Here is a 19,454-nt window from a genome sequence, read left to right as displayed (position 1 = left end):
GGTCCAGCGCTACCACATTGTCCCCAAGGAGGGACTTTTGTCCAATGGGACAAAAGGGCGTCCATGATTGGCACCCGCTTTTACCCAATGAGACTGAGGGCGTGTGGGGAAAGGAAGCGTCATTTTGACGTAACGTCTCGGCTACTATACACCCGGCTTAAAAGAGGGCGGGGTTTCTCCAAGCGCTCAGCCAATGAAAAGAAGGGAAGAACTGCATAGGAGGAGGCTAATGATTGGGCAAATGTTTAGGGTCACTATTGGCCAGCGGGAAGCCTAGGAGGCGGATCTTTGAGGCTCGTCAGCCAATCAGGTGCGCGGACTGTTTGGAGAAAGAACCGTCCGACCAACCAATCGGCTCGAAGCGCTCCGGTTTTAACAAAATGGACGACTTAAACTCCCTCGCTCCTGATTGGCCAAGAGCGACGCCGAGAGGGACGCGGATCTCTCGAAACCAATCGCGGCTTGGCGGGAGGGCGGGCTCCGAACGGTGATTGGCAGGCGCTGGAGCCAATGGAAAAGAGAGACGAAAGGGGTCCGATTCTGGAAGCCATTAACGCCACTGCCGCAGACTAGAGGCTCTCTTTGGTGCGGTTTTCGCCGGGGAGCAGGGGTACGCAATTTGCGTATCTATCCTTCCTCTTCCAGGGGAGCCGAGAGAGGAGCGTTTGGGGGGAAGGAGGGAGAGACGGTTTTGGGGGTCCCCTTCTTCCTCCTCTTCCTCCCTTTCCCCTCTCATTGTCCTCAGCCTCTTTTCCTTCCTCCTTCGGCCCCAGAAGCCTTACTGTGACTATTACTACTCTCATACAATGGCGCAAGGGAAAGCTGTGTTCCTTTAGAGAAGGGGCATCGTTCCAATAGATGTGTCTGTCATGGGGTTTCAGGGTCCAGGGATCTCTGGGATCCACAAAGCGTCCTGGCAGAAAGCCCTAATGGATGCCAAGGGCCCACTGTAATCATCCTCATGGTCATAGAGTTAGTCATGATGCTCTGTGTATCATGGGGCTTCAGCATCCGTGGATTTGAGGGTCCTGGGACAAACCCAAAGGATAATACCCAGGGGCCACTGGATCCTTCATCCTCATCATCTGTATATCATGGGGCTTGATTCAGGCATCCATGGAGGGTCCTCCTGGGACCAAACTCCGGCGGAGACAAAAGGCCCACCCTAGTAATAATAATAATAACAACAACAACAACAATACTATCCCATTGTCTTTCATGGGACTTGATTTGGGGACCCATAGAGTCCTGGGGCTCCATCAGGCTCTTCACAGAGAAGGCTCTGGGTTTCCATGGAGTCTTTATCATCTGCTTCTCTGCCATAGCCTTCCTTTCTCTTCCGAGTTCTTTCTTGAAGCCTTCCTCTTGCTCTTCTAAGTTTGCCTCAGATGAGCAGCGCAAAAAGCACTTGACTCCTTGGCTTTTTCTGTCTCTGCGTCCTTTAATGTGGTTTTTGTCTGGGCATCATCCAACAGCCTCCTTGAAGGCCTCCCTTTGCCTCCTGAACATGCTGCAGCTCTTCCTTGGTTTCAGCATCCTTTACTCACCTGAACTATAGTTTCCTCTTCTCTGAGGCATGCAATCCCTTCCTCAGCCCAAGACTTGTGTATTTCAAACTCGGCCGCAGACGGTCTCTCCCACTTTACGCAGGGCGTTGTGGTGCTCTTTTTGTTTCTTCTCAATGGCATCGCTGTGTAGTTCAGTCGTTTTCTTCATCCCTGCATGCTTCCTTTCTAGTTTTGCTTCCAGTTGGCTCTTATCTCAGCCTGGGATTCAGACTCTTCTCCCAAGCGCTTCAAAAGCTTCTCAGCATCAGCATCTTTTGCATGCGGTTGATCACCTTCAAGCATGGCTTCTCTCAGTTCTTCCTTTAAAACTGTCTCTCTTGAGACGCTTCTTCTTGGGCAACAAATGGCATCCGTTGCATATCAGCTGAGATCTCCTCACAGACTCCCTTCTGCTTTTGGTGCTCCTGTTATTCTAGATGCAGCTGTTCTTTGAAGCATTCAGTTTCAGCATTCGTAGCTTGCTCCTTTTCTCCATATCCAGATAGCATTCTCTCTTTTTGCTCTTCAATCCTCTTGTTCTTTTCATTGAGCTCTTTGACCTCAGTTGACAGCATTGTGTCTTTCTCTCGAAGGACAGTCTGCAATTTCACAATGTCCTTGTTCTTGGCTTCTATTGTTTCCTCTAAATGGGTGATATCTAGATTATATTTGTCACTCTTTTGTTCAGCAACATTCCCAAGTTCCGTAATATATTCCAAGAGTTTCTCTGAATCTTCAGACTGTTTCTCAGTTTCCATCGGTCGTTCTTCCAGCTGTGCTACTTTTCCTTTTGAATGTCCCAAAGTTCCTTGGGTTACATTCAGTTTAGAGTCCATGTCTTTCTCTTTAACAAAGGGGACTATCTTTGCATTCAGCCAATTCCTGAGCTTCGTTAACTCTTCCAATAGACTGCTCACTTTTGTCTGTGCCCCATCTTCAAAACACTTTGTTTGGAGCAAATGGTTGGTCTTGCTCAACTCCAGAAGCAACGTTTTCCAGAAGAGAGTTGTTCTCCGTCAGTGTAGCACATAGCTTTGACTTAGGTTTCTCAAGCTCTTCCTCCAGGGCTTGCAGCCTTCGGTCCTGTTCTCCTCGTTCTGCAGTTAGCACATCTATCTCTTTTGGTTTTTCATACCTTTCAGGACAGTCAGATCCATTTTAGCCTTCATTCCACAATTACTTGGCCTTGACTGCTGAGCTGGGAGTTTTCTTCCATTTGCTGGGGAAGATGTTGGTTTCATATTACTGGGATTCTGCTGGTATCCAACATCCCTGGGTGTGCCATTGAAGTGCCTGAGAGGAGCCCTAGGGAAAGACAAGACCGCACTCAGATGGAGAACTTGGTTTCTGTATTGAGAGAAAGGTGGGATCTTAATCAGTTAATTAATTCTGGCCTTGTTTTGGCTGCATTGGAGACAGGAAACAGAGTCAGTGGGTACAAGTTGCTAAACCAAAAGGTCTTAGAGGCTGGGTATGCAAGAGGGGCACCATGTTAAGAACTGCATTAGGCACACTTAGGCTGCTGCCACACTGCAGAATTAAAGCAGTTTGACACTGCTTTCACTCTCAGCACTCCATCCTATTGAATCCTGGGATTGGTAGTTTGTTGTGGTGCCTGAGAGAAATGGATTTGAATCAAACACATAAGATTTAATAAAAGAGGTAGGAACACATGAATAGAGTAGAAATCGTGTTAGACTATATAATCGTATGCTATAATTAGATTATATATGTAGATAATATGAAACCACATATATACATGTGGTTTATATATAGGGAGAGAGAGGCAGGCTAAGCTCCACCAGGCCTGCCTGGAAGAAGACAAGCCCTCCCTCCGGTCCATCTGCCTTGGTCCAGGCCTCAGAGGGAGAGAAGAATGCTGGACCTGATCCCCTCTCCCTCTCACCATTTGCTTCTCCTTTTGTGTCGTGTCTTTTAGATTGTAAGCCTAAGGGCAGGGAACCGTCTATTATCCCCTCTGTTGTAAACCGCTTGGATTCCCAGTGACTGGGCGGTATATAAATAAAACCTATTATTATTATTATTGTTGTTGTTGTTATTATTATTATTATTATGGGTCCTGGAACCAAAACCCAATGGATGCCAAGGGCCCACTGTAACAACAACAACAACAGCAGTCCATTGTATATAATGGGACTTGAGCAGCCACACATTTTGGTATCCTTGGAGATTTTGGCATCCCTAGCTTGCTGTATTTGCCTGTTATCAAAATATAATCATCATCATAATATGATGTTTGTTTGTTTATATGCTGCTCTTCAACCAAAAGGCGATCAGAGGGGCTTCCCAATTGTCAATTAGGCATTTCCCTGCCCACTCAGGCTTCCAATCCAAAGCCCTGCTCAGGTCTTGCAAAGGCCCCTGTCTTTCTTGCCTGAGCCCATCCACCTGCAATGGGGGCCTTCTTTTCTTCCTACTACCTTGTTAAGCATCACTATATTTTCTACCAAGTCTCAGCTTCTCATGATACTTCCAAAATACAACAGGCTCAGCTTAGTCATCTTGGCTTCTGTGGAGAGGTTAGGCTTGATTTGAACCCATTTATTTGTCTCTTTGGGAGTCTGTGGTTTCTACTGAACTCTCTTCCAGCACCGCATTTCAAATGAGTTTGTTCTTTTCCTATCAGCTTTCATTTTCCCTTTTAATTGATTTTATATGTTTATGTTTGCATCATCATGTTTGTAGTTGCTCCTTGTTCCAGCTTTGTCGCAAGCCGCCTTGGCTTGCCCTGTCAGGAGAAAGGCAGGATGTATATGAAATAAGGAAAGTCTCACCCTGTTCTCTCCTTTCAAAACAGGTCCTGGCCTTGCTCAACAAGAAGATCTTCTCCTCCTTGTAGAAGGTGGGACTTGTGTCCTGGTCTGCCCTTCGGCTTGGCTCTCTCCATTCTGCCATCCTGTTTCACCTCTGGACTTCGCCTGGTGCTCACAGAGCCCAGCTGGTCTTGGGCCTCAAACACCCCATGGCAATGTCGTCTCCCCCAGCACCACCGGCTAAGAAGCGGAAGATGAACTTCTCAGAGCGGGAAGTGGAGATTATCGTGGAGGAGCTCGAGCGGAGCAAGCACCTCCTGATCAACCACTACAACGCTGGCGTGCCTCTGGCTGCCAAGGCCGCCGCTTGGCACAACATCCTGCGCCGTGTGAACGCCGTGGCCACCTGCCGACGGGAGCTGGCTGAAGTCAAGAAGAAGTGGTCCGACCTCAAGACGGAGGTCCGGCGCAAGGTGGCGCAGGTCCGGGCAGCCATGGAAGGAGGTGGCGAAGGCCAAGACGGAAGCGGCGACGGCCAGGATGCGGAAGACCCTACGGGTGCCACGGCGGCCCCAGTTATACTCACCTCCATGCAGCAGCGAATCTGTAACCTGCTGGGGGAAGCCACCATTATCAGCCTCCCTGCCGGAGATTGTACTGGTGCAGATGGGACAGAAATCCCTATCACAGCTGCAGCCACTACGGTCACCCTTACTCAGAGTAAGTCTATTGGTTACACCCTACTCAGGACATGCAAAGGGCTTAATGCCAGTTCCGAAACATTTGCCTTGACGGATGCTCGTCTGACCAAAGATCACCTAGAGATATCTGGCTGTTGTTCCAAGCCTTCCCAAGAGTCCATTGGATGCCAAACACTGACACACATCACTGCTATAAAATAAGTTTTATTGGTGGTAAATAATGCAGTAGATGGTATACAGAGGCCCTTTCCCTGATGTGGCCCAGCATCCCTTCACAACCAGTGGTAGAACTAAGGTTCTGAACAACTAATTCTACCCAGCCTTCCCCAACTAGCAATCCATGACTGCCTATGGGGCCTTGAGATGGTGTCCCGAGTAAGACTGATATACAACAGATTCATGGGACTGTTACAGACTGCCAAAATAAAGCTGCTTCAGGTCTCTTTGGAGGTATGCTATTTAAATGATGCATGCATCCTAAGAATCCAGAGGTCGCGCCAAAGCCACACTCCATTCCTAAGCACTGGAGTGCAGCTTTGGTGCAGCTTCCGGATTCTTAGGGTGCATGCATCATTTAAACAGCATACCTCCAAAGAAACCCAAAGCAGCTTTATTTTGGCAGTCTGTAACAGGCCTTAGTCTATGCTGACTAGGAGTCATAGGAGTTGCAGCCCAGCAGCCTCTGCTGTCCTTAAGTTGTCCACCCCTGCTTTAAAATAAAGGGCAAAAGCTGCAGAGTATAATCAACTGAATCTTTGAGATTAAGAGACTGAAGCTACAGTCCCGTATTCACATAGATGGGAATATGTCCCATGGGAGTAATGTCAAGAGTAAACAGAAAATTATATTGCACAAGATGTTCATGAAAACCTCTTTTGGAAGCAAGGTAAATATTCTAATATACACTTTTTCCTTCCTAGTTCCAGCAGAGACAACTTACCACAGCCTGGAGGATGGTGTGGTGGAATATTGCACGACGGAAGCCCCCACCACGGTCACAGCTGAAGCCCCCTTGGAGATGATGGCTCAGCAGGCAGAGGTCTCCGTGAAGCCTCAGGAGCTGAAGAGCCGCATCGCCTTGAACTCTGCCAAGCTTCTGCAGGAGCAGCGAGTGACCAACCTGCATGTGAAAGAGATCGCTCAGAACCTCGAGCAACAGAACGACCTGCTGCAGATGATCCGGCGTTCTCAGGAAGTGCAGGCGTGTGCCCAGGAGCGCCAGGCCCAGGCCATGGAAGGCACCCAGGCTTCCCTCAATGCCCTCATCCAGGTCCTTCGCCCCATGATTAAGGACATCCGACGATTCCTGCAGAGCAATACTCCTTCCCCTTCCATGACTGCAGACCAAAGCCAAGTGGCCCAAAACGGACAAGACAACGAAGACAATTATGCCATGAAATAAAGCCAGGCACAGTGGCATCTTTCAGCAGAGTAGAGCCTTTTAGCCATAGACCTGGCTGAGAGAAGGGGCAAGGAACGCCTCTTGCCACTGTGCGCAAACTGGCTTGGTACCTTTTTCTAGAAGCCCAAAGCTCTTTGTGGATTATTCCTGGGGAAGGGCTTTTTTTCCCATCCTTTTTTCAAAAAATTGTTTAACAAGTCCTTGACAAACTCTTCATTGGTCATGCAGGACAAACTCAGAACTGGACACTGGGCTTTAAAAATAAAAATACGCAAATCACAGAGGAAAATAGCATGTACATATATATATATACGAAGGCATCTTTTGTTTTCCTCATTGCTATTTCCTGGAATTCTTTAAGGTGAGGGACTGAGATCGACGGCTAAACAACTGTCCAAAAGCGGCCCATCTAAGAAGTCCTGCGCTTTGTGGCTGGCACCCCATTGCCATGTTTGGATCTACATTGGCTTGTCATCCATTCTTGCGCTAGACAAAGGGCCTTCTAGGACTGAGCCCTCCAGATATGTTTGACTGCCAACTTCTGTCATCCCCAGCCAGCATGGCAGTTAGCAGGGAAGTGCCAGGAGGAGTTGTAATCCAGCACACAAGAGAGGCACTCAGTTAAGGAAAAGCGATTTAGACCCTGTCATCCCACAGGAGGGAACAGAAAAAACTGGAAGACCCTAGCTCAATAGTAGAGCATCTGTTCGAGATTCCATTGCAAGCATCTCCAGCTAAAAACTTCAGGTAAAAGGCAACCAGAAAGGCCTCTCTCTCTGTCTCCTGAGACTTGGAGAGATGACAGTGGACAAATGGACAAACAATCTGATCTGCGCTAAGCCTGTCGTCTGTATTCCAGTCCGATCTCATTTCTTGCCTGAAGATGGTGCTATTTACGTATCAAGTGTACTTTTTTAAAAACCGACAAAAAGGCCTATTGTGGCTCTTTCAGAGTAGGATTATAAAGGGCCTTGACAACATCTGAAACCCTTATTCAACTGTTAGCAATGTTACAGAATAAAATACATGTTCTATCTAATGGAAAGACCTCTAGCTGTCATGGCAGCCCAGGGATGTTTGCAATTCATATCTCTGACAGTTATGTGTTGCCGGCTCTTTGCTTCTTGGTTAACTGGAATGGGGAAGGGGCGTGTATAAGGAATTAAAAGAACAGTGCTTTGGACTGGCTAAATCCCAGTGATCCCCAAACTCTGCCCTTCCAAATGTTTTGGACTTCATCTCCCAGAATCCTAGACCATTGGCCAAGATGGCTGAAGTATCTGGGAGCTGAAGGCCAATATATCTGGAGGACCAGAGTTTGGGAATCACTGCAAGTAAACTGTCCTCTAGCAATTAAGTGAAACAAGGGCAGAGAGAGGGGAGCATTTCTGGAAGATGCACACAAAGTGCCTCCTCTCTCCCATCCCAAAAGGCAGCCAGGTCAGATAAGGCAACTGTCTTATGCACAGACTTGGGAGAAAAGAGGAGACCAATGCACTGGGGCCAAATCTCTGTTGGCAGCACATCCCACAAGGTTGATGCAGCCACCTGAAAGTTGTAGCTCTTGTGGCCATGTTGACCCACTGGCCTTGTAATACAGCACTGGCAGAAAGCAACAGTTTGGGGAAAGCTGCTAAAGCTATGCACCACTCTGGCTATCCAACCACAACTGGGTAAACCAGTTTAAACACATCTAAACCAGCTTACACCAACTAGAAATGCCACTTTGAGGAGGAAAACTTTGTTAACAAGCCAAAGCAAGAAAAGGAAGTCTATTCCAGGTGGAAAATCTGGTTTTTCCACATTCCCATGGAGACAAGTTCATCAACAGCAGACTCTTCTTATAAATCAGGCAGTGACCCAAGAAGAAGTACAGAAACAAATCACTAATAGAATCTATAATATTATATAAATCTATAACGGCTTCATGGCAAACTAAGTATTAATACAAGAGTCCTTGCTACTGCGCATGTAACAAACAGAGTCCTCAATCTGACTTTGATTGTACTGACCTGAAAGACCTGTGTTGCCTTACACAGCCCTCTGAAAATTTAGATCAAGGGACATGATCTGCGTCTTTTTGTCTCTTTATATCCTGAGGCCTGGCTATCACTCTGCTGCACCTGAAGAAGTGGGTTTATATCCAGAAGCGCTCCTGCTAAAAGAACCAGTTAGTATTAAAGGTGCTGCTACATTCCTTTCCCCCTTCCCTTCCTCTTTAAAGCTGCAAGAGACTAACATGGCTACCTGTTTGAAATGTATAATATATATGTTCTTGCTGCAGTGGACCCTTGGTATCCATTGGGGTTTGGTTCCTGTAGCCCCCCCCAACTCCCCCCCAAAAACAGCCCAATGGGGACTGTTCAGTTTTAGCAAGTACACAATACTCTCTTAATGGCTGTTGGTACCAGAGATGGAAAATTCAGTTCGGGGTGAAGTATAACGTTAGAGAATACCCCGGAAAAGGGGCCAAGGTAGCTGGCTGTCATTTTGGGCACTCCACATTACAACACTTAAGTTTATAGGTCCCACGTAATACACTATCACATAACGGGCTAATGAAAAAGACAAGCAGATCAAAGAGGAGCTCACAGCCTGCTATTAACTTAAGCTGAGAAAAGACAAGCTTAAAGTCACTCAGTACCAGGGGATAATCCAACTAATGAGGATAGAGAGATGTTATTTCACACCGTTTTCCAGAGCTTGTGTGTGTATGTGTGTGTGTGTATATATTGACTTACGGCGTGAATTTCAAACTATTTTCTTAGGCAAGGAATACTCAGAGGGGTTTTTGCCTGTTTGTTCCTTCGAAATATAGCCTAGAATGCCAATGCAGCGAGCCTAATGCATGCTTTCCTCTTTATTTTTGTGGTTTAGATACCAATTCTTAGAGCTTTTTCTCACCCAGAAGGAATATAACGCTGTCTCTGGCATTTTGCACTCTTTACAGGGCACAAATTTCCCATTTGGACCCTGTCAGAGGCCTTCCTCCAAACCAGGGAATGCTCAAACTGGGAAAATGTTACGGAGTTAGCCTTCCTTGCTTGTCTGTTGCCAGCCATCTAGTAATTGGAGGCAATTGGAGGCATGTTTTCTCTGAATACAGAGGTCCTTCTGTTTTTAGTTTTTCTGCCCAACAGCCAGCCTCCAGAAATTTCTCTAATCTATTTTAAAGTCTAGTAAGCCTCTGGCTATTGCCGTATCTCTTGGTAATGAGCTCTAAGATAAGGCAAAGCTCAAGAAACTTCCCCATTAGAAGAGCTGTGATGAAATCTTCCCACGGCATCTCTCCAAAACTTATCCAGAATCGGACGCGCGGACGCAGCCTTTGGTCATAAACTTCCCCGCTCAAGAAAGGGGAAAGCGTCTTTCTCTTAAAATAAAGGTTTTTATCAAGGCACCAGACCATGTCTGTTCTTGGAAGCTAAACAGGGTCAGCACTTGGATGGAAGACCACCAACAAATACCAATCGTTGTAGGCTATACACTCATCACTACTGGCTAATCTGGTTACGGTTAGAGCATTAAATACTACTTTTTAATAGCCATTTGTTTTACATATGGAGTCAGATCGTCACGTTCTTTGCCTTGGGCAGCGCAGCATCTTGCGCAGCCTCCATCTTACGCTTTTCCTCCTTTTCCTTTCCTTTCTTTTGAATGCTCATTTATCGTGCGGACAGATGCATTCAAAGCACCAGCGGGACGGGGTTTAACGCTAATAGACGTTCCCGCTGAGGCCGTTTAATCCCTCTGTTATATATTTATTTGCCTCGCTTTTTGGGAAGGAAAACGCCGGTCCCTTGGAAGGCAGCATTGTTGAAATTATAGAGCGTTTGGCAGTTCTCCGGGCGTTTTTCCAAGGCTGTTTATTTATAACATTTAGTCACGTTATCCAATTAATTACAAAGCAAAAACACTCCGGAGGAGAAGGAAAATGATTTGCACCGAAAGCTGTAGGATAAATATGCGTGTGAAGAGCAGGGTTTTATAAGCCTAGCAAAAGTTCAACGCTCGCCACCAGTCCAAAGGGGAAGTTAAAGAGGAATGAATCACAGCAGATAATAATATTGACCCCGGTATCATGTAAGACATGTTTAGGAAAACATGATTGCTTTTTCCAGGGAGGGAAATGCCTCGGCAAAAGTCTCTAAACCTTAGACTAGGGCTAGTCTGGTTTTGTTTTACTACTAGACCAAAGTACAGAGAACTTCCAAGTAATCAGAAGTTGGAATATCGTCACGTTTTGTGGCATCGTTTACCTTTCAAAAGATCTCTTTTTAAACTTCAGCGGCACCGCTATTTAACGCCTTTCCACACTAAGATACTAGATTAGCTTCACTAACCTGGCACCCTTTTGAATACCTTTGACTGCAGCCCCCATCAGTCCCAGCCATCACAACTGAAGGCCTGGAGGGTTTGTAACCCAAAAGAGCTCAAGGCAACTAAATTAACCTGATTTACACAGTTGGGGGGACCTTAGAGATAATCAAACCCATAGGTGAGAACTGTGTGGCTCTCCAAATGTTGCAGCTCCCCATTGGCTAGAGTTGCTGGGACTTGTAGTCCGATAACCTTTAGAAGGCAGACAGCGTGGTGTAATGGTCTGAGCACTGGACTATGACTCTGGAGACCGGGGTTCGAATCTCTGCTCAGCCATGTAAACTCACTGGGTGTCCTTAGGCAAGTTGCACTCTCTCAGCCTCAAGGAATGGCAATGGCAAACCTCCTCTGAACAAATCTTGCCAAGAAAGCCCCAGGATAGGTTCGCCTTCGGGTCGCCATAAGTGGGAAGCAACTTGGAGGCACACAACAACAACAACAACAAACCGTTGGAAAGCCATACATACCCCACCCCAATCTATTCCCGCTCTCTGACGGTGGAGGAGCAATATATATATGTGTGTGTGTGTGTGTATGTATATGATTATATTGTTAGTGTTTTATTATCTGTATTTTTATACTTGTATTTTATTGTTTTATTGATATAATCTCACCTTGATCCACAGGAACAGGGGGGAAATATAAATAAAATTATATATATATGTGTGTGTGTGTATTCTCTCTCTCTCTCTCTCTCTCTCTCTCTCTATATATATATATATATATATATATACACAGATATATAATTCTATATATACATATATATATATATAGAAATCTATATACAATTCTATATCATCATTATATACATCATATATGATATATAATTTTATATATAATTATATATATAGAATTATATGTGTGTATGTATGTATATATATATAGAATTGTACAGTATATATATATATATAATTATATAGTGTTATATATATGTACATATAGAATTATATATATATATCAGTGTGTCTGTGTATATATATATATATATCTCAATTACTATAATGTCCCTATTTCCCTCACTTTCCCTCCTTTTCTGTCTGATCCCCATTTTCTGAGGTAAAACCCATAAAACCCACAGGCGGAGGGCGGGGCCTTGGCGGCCTGAGCGAAGCCACTCCCCTCCAATCAGCGACCCCGCCGCGGCCACAAACCAACCAATGGGAAAGCGAAGAATTTTCCTCCCATCCACCAATCCCCTTTCTTCGTTCTCTCTTTTTCCTCCCCCTCCCCGCTCCAACCCGATTGTCCAATCCCTGGAGAGAATGAGGCTAGAGAAGCCACGCCTCCTACGCACGCGTTCCATAGCCCCGCCCCTTTTTCGTCGTCGTCCCCGCCCTCCTCCTTCTTACGCTGGTGGCGTAGCGGGCGCAGTTGGCGTAGCAGGGAAAGCGTAAGGAGCGGGAAGGAGCCCTAAGACTAGAGTCGAAGCGGAGGTAAAATGGAAGCAGACCAACAGCATCCCCCCTCCCCAAAAAGCCCCGTTTCCCCGCTTTTTTCCCCCGGGGGAGGAGAAGGGGCGAGGGAGGGCACAGAAGGGGGAGAACCCACAGACAGGGACAGCTGGGGGTCGTATTGGTCTGTTCATTGGGGGGGATAGGGGTTTCTGAGGGGGGCTGGGGGTATCTCTGAAGGTATTTAGGGGTTTCTGAGGGGATTGGGGGGTCTCTGAGGTCTCTGAGGAAAGCTTGGGGGTCTCTGAGGGGAGTTTGGGGTCTATGAAGGTATTTAGGGGTTTCTGGGGAGATTTGGGGGTCTCTGAGGGGAGTTTGGGGGTCTCTGGAGGTCTTAAGAGATTTTGGGGGTCTCTGAGGAGAGTCTGGGGGTCTCTGAGGGGGCTTTGGGGTCTCTGAGGAGATTTGAGGTCTGAGGGGAGTTTGTGGGGTCTCAGGGGTCTGTGAGGGGGGTTGGGGTCTCTTAGGAGATTTGGGGGTCCCTGAGGGGTGTTTGGAGTCTCTGAAGAGCTTGAAGGGGTCTCTGAGAGGATTTGGGAGGTCTCTGAGGGGAGTTTGAGGGTCTCAGAGAGAGTGGGAGATGAGGGGAGTTTGGGGGTCTCTCAGGGCTTTCTTTGGGGGCTCTTTCAGGAGTCTTGGGGTTTTGGGGGGCTATTCTTACAGTGAGGAGCTGGGGTTTTTGGGAGGGGGCTCAGGCTTTTTATTGCAATTTCTTTTCATCCTTTTGACTTGATTTATCGTGATCATTTGTTTCCTTTTTAGGCCCCCATCTTTCTCCCAGACGCAGAAGGACAAGAGGAGGCTGGTGGGGAAGGGGCTTTCTTGGCAAGGTTTATTCAAAGGGGGTTTGCCGTTGTCCTCCTCTCCGGAGGCTGAGAGTCTGTGACTTTCCCAGCGTCACCCGGTGAGTTTCCATGGCTAAGCAGGGACTTAAGTCTTGAACTTGGAATCTGAACAGGGATTTGAATCTCCTGGAGTCCTCCTCTCCCGGCGTTCAGACCACTCTCCCACAGAGAAAGATGCATTGATGGCCTCACGTCAGGAGGAAGTGGGTCAATTTCTCTGTATGACGCTGAGGCCAAGTTGGCGGAAGGCTTGCAACACCATTGGGATTCCAGGAGCCACCTCCGCCAGCTGCTTACACGAAATAGAGCCAAACACAACAGGCTGGAGGTCAGCCTGAACTTGTGACACTGAAACTAGAAGTATTCCTGGAGGTAAAAATTGAGTTGTGGCGGGGGAAGGATGTTAGGAGAAGGCTAGGCTCTTGAAAGCCATATCGCAGGCTTAATTAGGCTCTTGGCAGGCTCAGCATTTTATAGACTCTTTGCAATCAGTAACTCCTAACTGGAGTTTGCTTTGGTGACCGATTGCAGGCCTACGCAAACACACAGAGGACCAGCCGTCACCTTTACTTGCCCTGTAGAGCTAGCAGGCTGGCTGGATCCAGGCACTTTCGCCCCTGATGGTACTAAGGTGGATCTGAGGCTTTGTCAAAGACAGGTGGGTTTTAATCTTGTTTTGTAATGCTTTAAGCAGATGATCCGCATGCTTCCTCCCCATCACTGTGAGGAAACTGAGTACAGTCAGATCTCCACAATTGCGGCTTGGACCTTTGTGGATTTGATTATCCACTGATTTGATTAATAGGTTCTCTCTAGGAAGCTCTAGGTCAGTGCTTCTCAGCCTGTGGTTTGGGACCCCTTTGGGGGTCAAATGACCCTTTCACAGGGGTTGCCTAAGACCATTGGAAAATGTATATTTCTGATGGTCTTAGGAACCGAGACACTGCTCCTCTATGGTCACCACAACATGAGGAACTATATTAAAGGATTGCAGCATTGGGAAGGTTGGGAACTACTGCTCTAGGTCTTCCAGCATGGCTCTGCCAGAGGTTTACCATAGAGTCGCGCTGGAGTAGCTAGAAATTCCTAGAGAAAACACTTATCTAGGCACTTGTAGGTCCTCTAGCGCAATTCTATACTCAGCTTCCTGTGGATACTGACCATAGGAGTTGCAGTGGAGAACCTAGAGATTCCTAGATAAGTGTTCACTCAGGTTAAAAGAATATAGTGGGGGTTTTTAACTGCAGTTTTTCCACTTTCGGGGGGGTCTTGCGCTCCTGCCCCAGTAAATGTGGAGAGACTACTGTACTTAGCTGCTGAAAAGCCAAGGCTGGAGGAAGAAAATGAGTTTTCCTGGTATTTACCAGCCACGTGGCATAGTGGTTTGAGTGCTGGACTATGACTCAGGACCAGGGTTCGATTCCTGCTCAGCCATGAAACCCACTGGGTGACCTTGAGTGAGTCACACTCTCTCAGCCTCAGGGGAAGGCAAGGGCAAACCTCCTCTGGACAAATCTTGCCAAGAAAACCCTATAGTAGGTTCCGTCTTAGGGTCGCACTAAGTCAGAACCAACTCAAAGGCACACCACACACACAGCCAGCCACATATGAACTATTATTTTTCTCTTGAAAGTTCTTGATCAGAACAGTGTGTGTGAGTAGGAGCAAGAGAACTCATGCACATGTGTGCCAGAACGAGCGTATATATTCAAGCATCCCTCCTTTTATGAGAATTCAAAGATGTAGCTGCGTTAACCTGGAAAAAGGTGCTCTGTTTATGCGGACGTTTGCTGAAGATACCTCTTGAAAATCTAATAATCATGATGGACAGCACGAGAAAATATAAAAACAGATTTGGGTGGCATCTGCTAGATGCATGAAAAGATGGTATTTTGGGATTTTTGGAAAGCAACCTGAGTTCCTTCTTAGGATGAATGTGCCACAAGGCTTCAATATTCATCCATCTATAATTAGGCTGTAACGGAGGGAGGCGCTGACAACAGGCTTGGACTAAACCACCTCTCTCTCTCTCTCTCTCTCTCTCTCTCTCTCTTTCTTAGACTGAGAAGAAACCTGTATGAGCCGCTGCCGCCGCGTATGCAGCAGATGCACTTAGCCACGTGAAGCTTTGGCAGAAGGGGAGGAGACTGGAACTCTAGAGCCTGGGCTGTGCGCTGTACACCAGCTCAGAGCAAAGCCAGCAATGCTTCCAAGTCAGGCCCTGGGAGAAACAGAGTGCCACAGCCTCTGATCAAGAGAGCTCCTGCTGGTCTGGAGCTTGGGTTTTCCTCCCCTTCCTTCCTGCCCCTTGGAGATGAACCAGAGACTTAACTTGCCCGTCGTCTCCTTACCTACAGTCTTTATCAGCAATGATACTATAGCCACGTCTGACCACCAAAGAGAGAGGAGGCTTTTTCATTTAAAGCTAAGCTGCCATTTCATCTGAACTCAGTTTTCACACATGCTCTTAGATTTTTTTTGTATCTCGGACTGATTGGGGAATATCTTTTCTTAAGTTTTAGTTTGCGTTTTCGCCTTTTCAGGCATTATTGTTTGTACTTAGAGCTGTTGCTCTTTGATTATTCTTGGTGGTGGTTTGTTGTTACTGTTTTTTAAATTGGTGTTTCTAGATTATTATTATTTTGATTTTGATCGTCTTTGAATTCGCCCATGGCTTTTTTGATGAAGAAAAAGAAGTTCAAATTTCAAACCAGTTTCACTTTAGAGGAGCTGACAGCGGTACCTTTTGTGAACGGGGTTCTCTTCTGCAAAATCAGGCTGCTAGATGGAGGGGATTTTGCCACTTTGTCTTCCAGGTAAGAAGTTATTCATGTGGTGCCCCTTCTCCCTCTCTTTCCCATTTGATATCTGTTTTACTGAGCCATTTGCTTTGGGTAAGAGACTCCCCCATCACACACAGTCTGAATGGAAACCCCATTTTCTGTCTGGGGTTGGGGAGATGAAGAATGACGATCCTTTATGGCTTGCTATATGGCATTCTTGAATTCTTTAGGAAATTGGGTGCTCTCTTTCTTAGGGCCTTCAAACAAAAAGTGTTTATAGTCCACATCACCTTACTTTCCCACACTCCAGCTGCCCAGATGGTAAGGAACATGTGTTTTAATATGTACTGAGGAACTTGGGATTTGCAAAGATACATTCTCAACGTTGCTTTCTTGTGCTGCTTTTGATTCCTTTTGAAGCTTTTATTCTAGACTTATAAGGAGCATTTTGCTTTGGAAACCTGTTCTGAAAAGTCACACTGTCGGATCCTGCTAGGCTTCATGTGTGGTTCCTTTTTATGCCCCTAAATCAGTTTCGTACACTAAAGCATTCCAACAGAAATTTAAACGACAGAATCCTAAGACTGATTCCATACAAGGGTGTGGTTTTTTGTTGTTGTTCAAAAGTTGCATCTGTAATCTAGTTTTCTCTTGCTTGGGGGAAAAAAAAGGGCTGTTGTGTTTCACAGTAACTGCTAATCCAATGTAGCTTTTGTTGTCAGCTATGTGCCCATTGATTATTGCCTAGCACCGCACCAATACAAATTCCAAAACAGTTCTGGACTTGCTCTTCAAGGCTCTTGGTAAACACTCATGGCAGGTGACTTACAGAGTCTTTTATCAGCACGAAAGCATGTAGGTCTCTAGGTAGACAGAACTGGGTGTTACGGGTCTTTTGGATGATTGTTTTCTAACCAAGCAGCACAAAGTCAGGCTTTTGTCCCTTCAGTCTCAACATGCAGGGACAAAGGCAAACATCATGGCAAGAATGTTTTTCTTTTGCTAATGCTTCCAGAAAGAAGCCTTCTTTGATCCTACCCAGAGGCCAAAATCTGTGGTTTAGTTTTAAAGATTTGGATTCCTCCTTATTATCGAACCAGTCCCTGATTCTTGAGGCTTTATTTTTCTCCAGTTTGCCCCAATCTAGTTTGACCCTGCTTTGGGTTAAAGCAGCTTATCTCAGGAATTTGTGAAGAAGAAGGAATTAATCCCCTCTGTACCTCGATTGGCTGTCTGCTTGCTTGCAAGTAATGCTCAGTACTCCTCCTTGTTGACCTTGTATGCAGGGGTGCTGCTCCCTCTGCTTGTGCTAGTGCTGCTTCTGCTACTACCCTCATGTAGCTGCTGCTAGCTGCTGCTTTCTCCCTTTGCTGGCTGAAGTTCAGCTGGGGGCTCTGCATGTGGTGGTTGCAGAGCGCAGACGTGTTCCAGCAGAGAAACTGCCTCTAATGTAAGCCAAATGCATGCATTTTTTTGCTCTCTACAGGCTTGGTTACTCATAAGACAACAAAGTGGAAAACTGGCAGTAGGGTATGCAGCCTGATCAGTCACCCTCCCATCCATGGGCTGTCTGCCCCAGCTGAAAGCAGGTGGAAATGTGTTCCCTTTCAACTCAGCTTCATGGTGTGATGTCAGCTGCACTCTTTTCTTGCCATCTCTAGAAACTCAAGGTAGCATCATTGAAGAAACTTGCCAAGAAAACCCGATGATATGTTCACCATGGGTCGGAAATGACTTGAATGCACACAACAGCAGCAGCAATAATCCACAGTTGTGATGGATAGGATTATAGAAACACATGAGAAAGATGGGGGACTGTTGATGGCAATCTTTCACGCTGAAGGGGAGATAACATGGTGGTCACAAATCTGTTAGGTAACTGGAGCCTGGACAAAAATGTGTCCAGTATATTTGATTTCCCTGACTGTTTGTGAGAGCTATTTGTTCTACCTGCAGAGATGCTGGATGGGTGTGTTTGTTTGCTGCAAAGTATTGTTTAGAAGCAAGACATGAAACTACATACCAGTCTACTTTTCCTGGGATAGTTTCTGCTTGAGCAGACTTCTTGGGAGGAGTTGTAAAGGAAAGTATGTTAACTTCTATGTAAATGGGTTTGTTAGTTTGTTTTTGGCAGAAAATGGGGAACAAATGTGTTTATTAGAAACACATTTTATAAAAAATTGGAACCCTGCTCGCTCACTAAGGCATAAATCCTATGGTGAGATTAGAAATGTAAACTAGCCAGCCAGGTGTAGGGCTGAAATGCAGTACAACCAAGCCTCTTGACACCCACAAATTGAAAGGAGAATGTAGAAACGTTAATCTTGTTGCCCACAAACAACATGCTGTTTTCAAGCCTAGGAGTGTCTGCATTTTGTTTGTATTATATACACTAGTAGTACTGCTAGGCATAGAGGGAAGTGCACCTTCTTCAGTACATGCTCCTTTCTTGTGTCCTTCTTGTAGCCTTTTCCTTTTCAGCATATGGTTCCCATAACTGAGGCAGAAACACTTGGAGAGCAGCTTGTACAAAGGCATTAGGACTTAGCGAAGTCAGGAATTTGCAAAATCCTGGAAAAGGCTTCAGATCATGTGGAGGTTTCTAGTTGTTTAAGAAATCTGGATTCTCAGAAATGTGCCCTTTTGCACACTCCCTGGAGCTGTGCATTTTAGGTATTTGAATTTGAAAGTCACTGAGTTCTTTCCTCTCCTACAATCAGATCAGTTTCCAAGTACAGATAACTGAGACTTGTGATAGGTTTCTCAGTGCCATAACATAACTGCAGCTGGTCTATATAGGTTCTGCTTATTACATTCAGTAAACAAGATCCGTGGCCAGTTTCTCATATGGTTACAAATGGGTGTTGCTTGTATTAAAGTGAGGAGATATTTCTGTGGTTACCATTCCTTTCCCTGTTGTCTCCCAAGATCTGCAAGGCGTCACATTAAAATCAAGCGTGCCAGTATTTTGTTTGCATGGCAACCTGGCTCTGATAAGCTTATCCCAGCATATTCCCTCTGTCGTCATTCTTACAGATCAATGCTAATTATTGAATTTGGCGTGTAGGCTAGCTATTTAAAACCGTGGCCAGAGATCCCTTCTGTTAAGAAATTGGCAATGGGGGAATGTGCAAATTCTAAGACTGAAATAAATTAGAGAATTCCTCCTTCTCTGGGTGCATGTTTGCACGGCATTTCTGGGGTCAGAATTGTTCCTGTCTAGGAAAAAGCAAGGGGGTCTCTACATAGCTGTATGCAAAGAGATCTTGTAGCACTTTTCAGACTTCAGTAAGAGAAAGAAGTTAGCATTAGCTTTCGTGTACTTGGACTCCTTCCCCAAATGCATGGAGTGAACAGGTGCCCAGGAAGGACCTTTATAATCTAACTGTATGAGTAGACATAGGCATGTAAAACATATGGATATGATGATGTGGTGACAAGGTTGTTGCAGGGCTAAGGCGAGAAGAAAGATGTTGCCTAAGGCTGGAGTGGGTTGATGCTCATATGGATGGTGGAGGGAGTTTTGGAATAGGAGACTTCAGGACTAGGAGACAGGGATAAAGAAAACTGC

The 19,454-nt window shown here is 45.9% G+C and overlaps 2 protein-coding genes and 1 pseudogene across 9 annotated transcripts in view; 2 read left to right on the top strand and 1 right to left on the bottom strand.

Annotated features, from left to right (window-relative positions):
* The first annotated feature begins 270 nt into the window (after nt 1–270).
* On the top strand, nt 271–10,073 carry NAIF1 (nuclear apoptosis inducing factor 1). Of its 3 annotated transcripts, none has more exons than XM_089534877.1 (3): nt 271–610; nt 4,366–5,041; nt 5,943–10,073. In XM_089534877.1, the coding sequence occupies exons 2-3, from the start codon at nt 4,531–4,533 to the stop codon at nt 6,422–6,424; spliced, it is 993 nt and encodes a 330-aa protein (XP_089391003.1). In that variant the 5' UTR covers nt 271–610; nt 4,366–4,530; the 3' UTR covers nt 6,425–10,073. The 3 variants fall into 3 exon arrangements, with proteins under 3 accessions (XP_089391003.1, XP_089391002.1, XP_089391004.1); XM_089534876.1 differs by lacking the exon at nt 271–610 and adding an exon at nt 708–2,910; XM_089534878.1 differs by lacking the exon at nt 271–610 and adding an exon at nt 3,308–4,087.
* LOC149307997 (hyaluronan mediated motility receptor-like) lies at nt 1,093–2,705 on the bottom strand (annotated as a pseudogene).
* A 2,088-nt stretch (nt 10,074–12,161) lies between the features above and the next one.
* EEIG1 (estrogen-induced osteoclastogenesis regulator 1) overlaps nt 12,162–19,454 on the top strand; it is a 33,736-nt gene continuing 26,443 nt past the window's right edge. For 4 of the 6 annotated variants that reach the window (XM_089534855.1, XM_089534854.1, XM_089534853.1 and 1 more), the window contains exons 1-2: nt 12,162–12,237; nt 15,161–15,916. In XM_089534855.1, the coding sequence (XP_089390981.1) occupies nt 15,771–15,916 (146 nt within the window). In that variant the 5' untranslated portion in view covers nt 12,162–12,237; nt 15,161–15,770. Of the gene's footprint in view, nt 12,238–15,160; nt 15,917–17,314; nt 17,334–17,369; nt 17,759–19,454 lie in introns of those variants that run through there. The other 2 variants (XM_089534857.1, XM_089534856.1) reach the window with 2 other exon arrangements.

The sequence above is a fragment of the Sceloporus occidentalis genome, unplaced genomic scaffold (genome assembly GCF_023333645.1).
Source record: "Sceloporus occidentalis isolate IW3139 unplaced genomic scaffold, rSceOcc1.0.p SCAF_8, whole genome shotgun sequence".
In the NCBI taxonomy this organism is placed as follows: Eukaryota; Metazoa; Chordata; class Lepidosauria; order Squamata; family Phrynosomatidae; genus Sceloporus; species Sceloporus occidentalis.
Note: the sequence above shows the minus strand (reverse complement) of the source record. Positions and strands in the feature narration are given on the sequence as shown.